Source organism: Ostrea edulis, chromosome 9 (assembly GCF_947568905.1).
Source record: "Ostrea edulis chromosome 9, xbOstEdul1.1, whole genome shotgun sequence".
Lineage (NCBI taxonomy): Eukaryota > Metazoa > Mollusca > Bivalvia > Ostreida > Ostreidae > Ostrea > Ostrea edulis.
Window position 1 is genome coordinate 64542286 of NC_079172.1, and position 11711 is coordinate 64553996.

The 11711-nt window shown below is 33.5% G+C and overlaps 1 protein-coding gene across 1 annotated transcript; it reads left to right on the forward strand.

The window, feature by feature from the left end:
• The first annotated feature begins 5097 nt into the window (after positions 1–5097).
• On the forward strand, positions 5098–9358 carry LOC125659779 (uncharacterized). The gene is made up of 4 exons (XM_048891562.2): positions 5098–5173; positions 5415–5502; positions 5704–5847; positions 8998–9358. The coding sequence occupies exons 1-4, from the start codon at positions 5159–5161 to the stop codon at positions 9273–9275; spliced, it is 525 nt and encodes a 174-aa protein (XP_048747519.2). The 5' UTR covers positions 5098–5158; the 3' UTR covers positions 9276–9358.
• The last annotated feature ends 2353 nt before the right edge of the window (positions 9359–11711 follow it).

Genomic DNA, 11711 nt, shown 5'->3' on the forward strand with positions numbered 1-11711 from the left:
ATTTTTTTTGATTTTTTTCTTCTTATCCCAATGTCAGCTCCATTTATACATGTACTTTGCGCGCGCATATGCTGTAGTTTTGGAAAGGAAATCTACATTATAAATGTAGATATGAAAGGAAGATAATATACACTGTAGTGTATTCAACTTTAAACACTATTTTTATCTACTCATATATCACAGAATCACAGCACAAATGTTCAGAGTGGATAACCCCTAAAATGACAACTCAAACATTCTTGATTGAAGAGTAACTGAGACGTACATATTATCAATATTTAAATATGACCTCTCTCTCTCTCTCTCTCTCTCTCTCTCTCTCTCTCTTTTTCTCTCTCTCTCACACACACACACACACACAATCAATTCCATATTCACATGCATACATGTATGTACATATACAGTGTAATGTACTTAAGGTATTTTCAAATTTCCATGTGCCACACATTCTCCAACCAGTAATTTTTATAGTTTACATAAATGGTCAGTCAAACACATTCTATTCTGACCCCCCCCCCTCCTCGGATTAAAAACAGCTGATCAGCACGGTGTGAGTGTGTCACAGTCGATATACTGGGATGGCAACGTATATACTGCAGAGATACAAATAGTTTGCTATTTTATTTTGTGGATTTTATAAGAATTTTATTTTATTTTCCAGATTACGTTTTACTAAAACTGCACACCCCCCCCCCCCAATAAATAAAGTAAATTCTAATTCACTAATGTTAAATTGATATACCAATGTACATTATATATGTTATAGTATACATTGTATCATATCATATTGAAATACAAAATATTCTTTATTTTACTATCAATATTTAGTATTGTTAATATTCTCCATATAGTAATATACTATACACGATATACTTAAATCCATAAGTGCTGTCTGTCGTACAGTTGTAGGCAGCAATAGTATTTTCTGCCCTGGGTGCACAAGAAATGAGTGGGCTCGTGTGCCTGTCTGTGGACCCTGACTTCAGATGTTCAAGATGCAGAGGAACTGCTCGCCCTCTTGACGGCAGGCCGCAGAGTGATATCCAAGTTGGTATGGACAAGTTGGAGGTTGTAGGATCCTTCTGCTACCTCGGAGACATGCTTTCCGCAGCTGGTGGCTGTGACCTTGCAGCCACTACGCGTGTGAAGACTGCCTGGAAAAAGTTCATGGAGCTGCTACTAGTCCTGACATCACTTCACCTGTCGTATAAGACCCATGGTCGAGTGTATAACACCTATGTACGGAGCGCTATGCTCCATGCCAGTGAGACCTGGGCACTGACCAAGCCAAATCTTCATCGCCTACTACGCAATGACAGGGCCATAAGACAGATCTGTAACACCAAGCCTGAAGATATGGCCACTGTAGGTTCAACAATTGCTGGGGCGGCTTGGCATCGACGACCTCGACCTCATCTTAAGGGAAAGGAGACTCCGCTGGTATGGCCACGTTGTCAGATCCAGCAGTGCAGTCAAGTGCGCTCTAAATATACAAGTTCCTGGGAGACGTAGAGTTGGTCGGCCAATGCTATCTTGGAGAGAGCTGACGGAGAAAGATAGTAGAGAATGGAAGCTCTCTACTGCCGACCCTCAAGACCGGAAAGAATGGAGATCTGAGGTGAGATCTGCCATGCGTGCAGCCAGCCAGATACCTGGAAGGGGGCCCACTAGTGTGGACACTACCCGTGATACTGCACGGAAATAAAAAGGAACCGACAACAACATATACACAGTACTTCTGTTTATAAACATCTGAGAAGTTTGAATGTCTCTTTATCAGATACGAAACCTACATATTTATACCCACAAGTACACGTTTGATATCATGATCATGTGATTGCGTGCCTTTTATTTCCTTTCATGATTTAAATTCCATTTTTTTTTTTATGTTTTGTACATAATCAGGTCAACATATTGTGGGTTTTTTGTTGTTTTTTTTTTTTTTTTTTTTATTCTTTCATATAATGCTATTATTCTCTTTTATATAAGTATTCACACGACACTATCATTGTCTGCTATCCCAGTAACTGTTATGTGAGGCAGTTGGGTTATTTTATTTATCATGTTGTTAATTTAAATCTTGTCTGTAATCAGTATTTCATATATAATTATATAGATATGTGCAGTGCAGAAGTGTGAACTCTGTCAGTATTACCAGTAGTACTTCTAATTGATTGTTATTTATTTTCATTGTTATAATTAATTGCCTGTTAAAATGTACATGCCCCTCCGAGGGCCCTTGATTGGTGAATAAACTATTATTATTATTATTATATACACAAAAAGTCAAATCTAAAGTCATATCTTAAGTTTTCGATTTTAAAAATATTAATCTGCATATATTCCACTTTCCATACATAACACCTTTATACGTTCACCCTTATCGCGGCTATTGGGACCCAACTAAATTGAGTTGTGTTTTTTTTTTTTTTTTTTTTTTTTGGTATATATATGCCTATTGTTCAATTTCAAACCATACAGAAATTACCCCCCCCCCTCCCCCCTGCCCTCTTTCAATGCTTCTATTGTTTTTATATCTCCAATAATACAAAAAATTAGACATTTATTTTTTATAACTCTCTTGTGGAACTTCACTGTTTTATTCATTTGATGTCACCAAAAGTGTTGGCATACAAACTTTACAAAACAAAATGCATAATCATACTAATAAACATGCGAAAAGTTATATAAACACAAGTATGTAACTATGGTAATGCATTAATTGGTGCACTGAATTATTGAGAGGTTAGGGTACAAATATAGCCTGTTATCATAGACTTACTATAATAGTACAGTTTGTACTTTACTTCTAAAGCATATTTCAAAGTACTCCTGTAAATATTCACATAATTTCCTAATTTTAACAACATTGGATGTACACAAATATTTACAATGATATTCTTTTATAAAGTAAAACTTAGTGTTGTATGTTAAGCTGGAATATCACTCGCGTTTCTACAGAGTTACCACCAAAGGTTTGTAACTGACGGGGGATATGTAAAAGTAAATATTTACTTATATATATTATTATTATTAATAATTTCATACTTCATGATATAATTTTCAAAGGTTGAATATAGAGAAAAATGCAACTTACCCAGAAGATCCAAGTATTTCCCTCTGTAGTAAATGAAGCGATGCGTGTAGGACCAGGTCCCCCTCCAAGGCGCTCCACGTTTGCCCTTGTTTGCTAAGGCAACTAAGATTCGTTGTGCCAAAATAGTACGGGGCAGCACCGGCTGTTTGTGGATTAAATATGATTTTTAATTGTTATGACATTCTGGCCAATGTCTTTCTTTTTTTTTAATTTATCGGGTGGCAGCAAATGCAAAATGTAGTTATTTACAATTTGGAATTGCATGTACATGTATATGTAATATCATTTTGATATTATGCTTTTGGTTTATCTTGAAATAATTTTATATTTAATTTATTTTCGCTGTTCAGTTTATCACTGACTCCTGGATGGGCATCCTCTTTTGTTCCCTTTCTTGCCACACATCCACCAGGCTTCAGAGTGGACAAGTAAGGTGAAAACAACAATGAAAACCTGTCAAATAATTATTTGATGAAAATATCATACTATTGAAGAAAGAATAGGAAGCAAAGGGTATTTATTAATTATATCTACATAAGATGGGGTTGTTTATTTTTAAGTCCACAATTACAGGTGCATAAAAATGTTCTGTAAGCAAGCTCTCGAATGGACACAGGGAAACATGAAATTAATTAGTTCTATGTACATGTATCATCTAGTTTTTTTTAAATTTCATTTTCTACAGAGACTTACCAGCAAGAACTGCATGTTGTTCGTTAAAACGCCTCTACATGTAACAAACTGCATCCAGTGATCACCAGATTTTTATAACATCATTAGTAATGATATATCTGAAACTAATATGATTTTTGGGGACGGCTTTTTTCTCTCAATTCGATACAGATAATATAAATATAGCAATGAATACCTTTTCTTTTGTTTTCAAAACCATACTTTCTCAAGTAATTTGTGTATACACGTAGGTGTAACAAAGAAAACAAAAATACACTTTATACTTACAATGTCCTCCCAGAAGCTGACCAGTTTCGTGAAATGTTCAATAATTTTGTCCTAAATTCACAAACCTCAGTACAAATACTTCATGATGTTGAAGTTGATACACTTCGTCGTGTTCAGATTGATCAATCACTTCATTTTCATGGTAGGCCCTAGATTCTGTATGTAAATTATTGCTTTACCATTGAAAACCAGAAATCTTTTCTTTAATGTGTAACGGTTAGTTGGGTTCGATTCCCGGTGTCCAGATATCTCAGTTGGTAGAGCACCTGACTAGAGACTCTGGGGGCCCGGGTTGGAATCCCGGTCTGGTCCGTAACACTTTTTCTCTTTCTGTTACCAGTGCATACTGTCTTTTTGTGGGAATGCGTTATATGAACGAGCTGCCACAATCATACGGAACTCTACTGATGTATCCTCAACATTTCTGACAAACTAGGTGTATTTTACTGTAATATCAAATTTCTAACGGCAAGAAACTAGACGTCTCACAGATTTTGGTTTAAATTACATGTATATTTAATGCATGAAATATACAAACAGGTGCCAAATGAAACAGGATTCGGAAACAATTGCTAGCACTTATACAAATGTTTTAAGGATTTTATTTTTCATAGTTCTGATACATTGTATCTATACACTATGGCCATAATCAAATTATTATCTTTGTGTACCAAAACACCACATAAACACATTAAAAATCCTTCAGTACGAAGTTGTACACATTTGGACTGATCTACATGTATAGAAGTGTTTCAACTTCAACATCATGAAGTATTTGTACTGAGGTTTGTGAATTTAGGACAAAATTATTGAACATTTCACGAAACTGATCAGCTTCTGGGAGGACATTGTAAGTATAAAGTGTCTTTTTGTTTTCTTTGTTACACCTACGTGTATACACAAATTACTTGAGAAAGTATGGTTTTGAAAACAAAAGAAAAGAAATGGTATTCATTGCTATATTCATATTATCAGTATCGAATTGAGAAAAAAACACCTGTCGCCAAAAGTCATATTAGTTTCAGATATATCATTACTAATGATGTTATAAAAGTCTAGTGACTGCATTTTGTTACATGTAGAGGCGTTTTAACGAACAACATGCGGTTCTTGCTGGTAAGTCTCTGTAGAAAATGAAATTTTAAAAAAAACTAGATGATACATGTACATAGAACTAATTAATTTCATGTTTCCCTGTGTCCATTCGAGAGCTTGCTCACAGAACATTTTTATGCACATGTAATTGTGGACTTAAAAATAAACAACCCCATCTTATGTAGATATAATTAATAAATACCCTTTGCTTCCTATTCTTTCTTCAATAGTATGATATTTTCATCAAATAATTATTTGACAGGTTTTCATTGTTGTTTTCACCTTACTTGTCCACTCTGAAGCCTGGTGGTGGGGCAAGAGAGGGAACAACAGAGGATGCCCATCCAGGAGTCTGTGATAAACTGAATTAAATATAAAATTATTTCAAGATAAACCAAAAGCATAATATCAAAATGATATTACATATACATGCAATTCCAAATCGTAAATAACTACATTTCGCATTTGCTGCCACCCGATAAATTAAAAAAGAGAGACATTGGCCAGAATATTGTCATAACAATTAAAAATCAATTTTAATCCACAAACAGCCGGTGCTGCCCCGTACTATTTTGGCACAACGAATCTTAGTTGCCTTAGCAAACAGAAGGGCAAGCGTGGAGCGCCTTGGAGGGGGACCTGGTCCTACACGCATCGCTTCATTTACTACAGAGGGAAATACTTGGATCTTCTGGGTAAGTTGCATTTTTCTCTATATTCAACCTTTGAAAATTATATTATGAAGTATGAAATTATTAATAATAATACATATATAAGTAAATATTTACATATCCCCCGTCAGTTACAAACCTTTGGTGGTAACTCTGTAGAAACGCGAGTGATATTCCAGGTTAACATACAACACTAAGTTTTACTTTATAAAAGAAAATATCATTGTAAATATTTGTGTACATCCAATGTTGTTAAAATTAGGAAATTATGTGAATATTTACAGGAGTACTTTGAAATATGCTTTAGAAGTAAAGTACAAACTGTACTATTATAGTAAGTCTATGATAACAGGCTATATTTGTACCCTAACCTCTCAATAATTCAGTGCACCAATGCATTACCATAGTTACATACTTGTAACTGTTTATATAACTTTTCGCATGTATATTAGTATGATTATGCATTTTGTTTTGTAAAGTTTGTATGCCAACACTTTTGGTGACATCAAATGAATAAATCAGTGAAGTTCCACAAGAGAGTTATAAAGAATAAATGTCTAATTTTTTGTATTATTGGAGATATAGAAACAATGGAAGCATTGAAAGGGGGGGGGGTAATTTCTGTATGGTTTGAAATTGAACAATAGGCCTACAGTGTATATACAAAAATAAAAAAATGACTCAATTTATTTAGGTACCAACCGCCGCGATAAGGGTGAACGTATAAAGGTTATATAAAGAAATATTATGTATGGAAAGTGGAATATATATGCAGATTGATATTTAGATTTGACTTTATGTGTATATGTAAGGTGAAGATAACGAACAGTGATATATGTACAAAACATTAAAAAAAAATGGAATTTAAATTATGAAAGGAAATAAAAGACACGTAATCATGTGATCATATAAATATGTAGGTTTCTTATCTGATAAAAAGACATTAGTCAAAGACATTTAAATTTCTCAAATGTTTATAAACAGAAGTATATGGATCTAAGCATATCGTGTATAGTATATTACTATATAGAGAACATTAACAATACTAAATATTGATAGTAAAATAAAGAATATTTTGTATTTCAATATGATGTGATACAATGTATACTATAACATATATAATGTACATGTAGTATATCAATTTAACATTAGTCAATTAGAATTTACTTTATTTGGGGGGATGCAGTTTTAGTAAAACGTAATCTGGAAAATAAAATAAAGTTCTCATAAAATACACAAAATATAATAACAAACTATTTGTATCTCTGCAGTATATACGTTGCCATCCCAGTATATCGACTGCGACACACTTACACCGTGCTGATCAGCTGTTTTTAATCCGAGGAGGGGGGTCAGAATAGAATGTGTTTGACTGACCATTGCTGTAAACTATAAAAATTACTGGCTGGAGAATGTGTGGCACATGGAAATTTGAAAATACCTCAAGTACATTACACTGTACATGTATGCATGTGAACATGGAATTGATGTGTGTGTGTGTGTGTGTGTGTGTGTGTGTGTGTGTGTGTGTGTGTGTGTGTGTGTGTGTGTGTGTGAGAAAAAGAGAGAGAGAGAGGGGTCATATTTAAATTTTTGATAATATGTACGTCTCAGTTACTCTTCAATCAAGAATGTTTGAGTTCTCATTTTAGGGGTAGTCCACTCTGAACATTTGTGCTGTGATTCTGTGATGTATGAGTAGATAAAAAATAGTGTTTAAAGTTGAATACACTACAGTGTATATTATCTTCCTTTCATATCTACATTTATAATGTAGATTTCCTTTCCAAAACTACAGCATATGCGAGTGCAAAGTACATGTATAAATGGAGCAGACAGTGGGATAAGAAGAAAAAATCAACAAAATTTTCATATTCAGTACTCATAAATTTCTTGCACTATATTTCACCTCTTCATATCAGAAAAAAAATATCGATCGATAAAATACACTTAAAATTGATTATCGTTATGTCATTTTAAAAGAAGGATAGTTATATACCCATAGTATGGTGTAGAATTAATCCTATAGAGTAAGTTTCTTTTACTTATAGAGAAAAGAATGATAAATCATTTCACAAAACAAAATGCATAAAGGTTTCAAATATCATTCACGAACATATGCACATGCCTGCATTGAAGACCAGTTACAAGCGTTTTAACCATAATATGTCCTATTGATTACCTTCAGGTTTGTGTGTATCTATTTACATATATATTTTGATATCTTACATCTGGCTTCATAAATATAAAATAAAAATAGATTTAAGTCGAAATTTCAAATTCATGGACATGTAATCCATAAAATATTGATATTCATAAGTCAATAAACTGATGGTGATATGTAAATATAATTCAAAATGACATAGTTCATGTTCATAATTATGTGCTTATGTAAATAAAAATATATGGTCCGCAGTTTCAAAATCCGCAGAAAGTACAGTATTGGGTTTAAAATTGTCTGTATCTGTCATAATATGAGCGTAGTTGGGCTTTAAAACTAACAAGATGTCATGACGTAACACGTACTGGGGGCAGGGTAACTTGGGCGCAGGGTCTCGATCGTGGCTTATACATGTTACCCATGCTTCCTCTGTTTTCACACTTCGTTCATACAAACTTAAGTTATTCCTGAATATCCTAAACATAATGTATATCCTAAATACAAATATTTATTGGCACAAACACCATTACAATAATTGGGAAAGGCCCATTGAACATCATTAGATAATGTTTACATAATTTTTATGTAGTCTAAAGTCTGTATTCAAAACAGTCTCTAATAAATTTCACAGTAATTTTTAAGACTTTATGTATAGCATTATTAAAATATACTTGTAACATGCATCTTTCATTGTCAAGAGTAAATATAATATTTTTTATATCGTATTCTTTCCCAATTAACCCATTTAACTGAAAACTGACGTTTAAAAAAATTAAACGATACAAAAATTTAACGTGTATATGAGGATATTAGAAAATGGACTTACTGGTTTTTTCCTATTGTTTTTGTTATATTTTAGAATTGTTCACTCATGTAGAGAGTTCACAGCTGTGGGGATCTCTTACACTTGCAGACAATCCCATTTTGAGATAATTCGGAACCCAACAAATTAAGCGCTCTATCTGATTTGTTTTCAATAACAAAATCTTATAATTTCTTTTAACTAAAACTAGGAAATTCAAGAGTTGCTATCTCCAGCCGTCGATTTGGGGGACATCGATGTAGCGGAGGCAGGGAGGGGTCGCCAGCAGGGTACAGCGAGGTCAGTCTGGCCTGCATTGAGGGCTGCGCTAGGAACTACAGATGCACATTTGGAAGATACAGATTATTGTGGAACAACTGCCATCATTTCGCTAACAAAATATCTCAAGTCTTATGTAGAATGGGAAACTCTTGTCCGAGATGGTGCCAGAGGAAAACTTGTAATTATGCGTACTACAGCGGACAATGATTCAGTTATGTCTATTCCGAGACATATTTAGCAAACGCTCTCGTGTACAATGTATATCAAGAATAAATAAAACAAAAAGCTGACTTTGTATTTTCATCTTTCATCATGGATTGACAGAGTTGCGTCACTTATTGATGTGTTTGTGAGTACAGTTCAATGACAGGCTGTTTTTCCCTGAGAACTCGGATTAACCTTTATTGTCTGAACTTTGTAGTGCCACTTAAATTTGCTAAACTAATTTCCAAAACAGTTTAATTCACAATTTTAAGAACTTTTTGTTTGTTTATAAAGAACTCTGTAGACTTAATGTCACCAAACGTACGGGCTTAGATGGGATACCAGCCAGATTTCTCAAAGATGCAGCACCTATCATTAAGCTTCCCATTGCATTTCTGATAAATCAGTCTATATCGGAAGAAACAGTTCCCGAAAAATCAAAACTGCCAAAGTTAAACCTCTTTTCAATAAAGGTGATAGATTAAAACCAGAAAACTATAGGCCAGTAAGCATTTTAAGCATTGTGTCTAAAATTTTAGAAAAAGCAATATACAATCAACTTGAAAGTTTCTTATTAATAATAACATTTTATATGACTTTCAATCAGGATTCAGAAGTTCATTTTCTACAGACAGCTGTTTAGTGCATCTCACTGATCATATCAAATCAAAATCGGCTAAAAACCTTTTTATTGGGATGATTCTTCTTGACCTTCAGAAAGCTTGTATGCACATGCATGACTTCAAAATTTACGAGCGCGGTCGTTTGGATTACACGCAATTAAAAACAACATCCCCGAAAGGAGGAGTCGAGATAATTGCATTGAACAACCAGCACGGGTAGAAAAGGTACATCATCTACCTCGTGTTGACACCTGAACGCTTCTAAATAGTATAAAAGGTTTATTCCCACGTATATTTTGCGTAATTCACTTTACTGTAAATACAGATATAGTATATCGAACTGAGGAAATAATCTCCAAGAATTAATGTACGTACGTACAAAATAAATAGTGTGACCATGAGTTTACATTTAGATTGTGCAATATTTGTATGTTTGTGATGTGGATAAAACTGTTTATTGCACTGAACTATACGTATATCATATGTGGGGCAGAAATATACGAGAAATATTTCCTCTTTATATTGGAGACAAACGGTTTAAAACTTTTAAATTTGGGGAAAGGGGTAAATATATTTATTGACAATGTCTCTCATAAAGATAGGCGTAAAATAATCAGAAATATTTGTCAAATCAATTTGACATTTGAGCACGAATGTGCATTGAAACGTACAACGTAGTATAATTTTTTTAAGTAAGAGAGAAGGGGGTATTAAGAAAAATGATAAACCTGTATAGAATTCTTGTCAAATGAGACAAAATAAAATACCTGGTATAATAAATTGTGCTTTTGTCCATACTTGAAAATATTAAAATGATAATTCGGGTGGGGAGAGGTATTTATTAACTGAAACTTTCTCATTTTCGTATACGTACCAGCGTTCGTTGCTCGTTCTTCGCTATATGCACATGTGTAAGGGTTAAATTCATAACTCAAGGCTCTTGCATTTTTCTCTCATTCAGAACTCCTCCCACTTTTTACCCAAACAATACTTGTGTTATGCAATGATAATAACAATGATTTATTCTATTCTTTCATAATGATGAATGATCCGCAGTTTTCCTTGAATTTTAGCAGTTGATAATGCTGATATTTGTACTTTATAAATTAAATTTCTGATATAATAAGAACTTAATATACTTTCACTCTTATGCACAAGTTTTTTTGTTTTGTTTTTTTTTTCATTTTCGCCTTGATATGAAAATCGATCATTGGACTTTGGTGTTCCGAATCACAGGCAATTGCATCGCTTGGGGTCGAATTTACTATATAAAGAGTAAAGGTATAGAACTCTAAATATAGGGTATCCAAGTTAGCCGATGTAAAAACAATAAATTAATTGATATAAAATTCTACTTTGTATTTTAATTTATTCATACATAATCAATCTACATTACTACCAAAGTTCATCCCGAAATTCCGTATACTTCCCAAGATATGCAGAAATGAACTCGGAAAAATGCCTATTATTTTTTGGTTGACTTTTAGCTGGGCCCTGACATTATACGACTACACAGAGTGTTTGAGCATTGCAACAAGCTATCAAATAGAATGTGCAGCATAAAATATCATCTCTAAAATGAATTTCTTACCCCAATTCATAAAATGAAGTCCGTAATAGCTCCAAGTGACTGAACATTTTTAAACCGTCTGTACTATCACAATCCCCACCATGAACGATAGTTATGACTAATTACCCAAAAGAGATGGAAGGACCCATAACGATTTAGAGACTCAAATATTAATATTTATCAATATTGATTCATTATAGTACATAAATTATGCTAATAACAAGTCTTTATAAATATACAAATGTC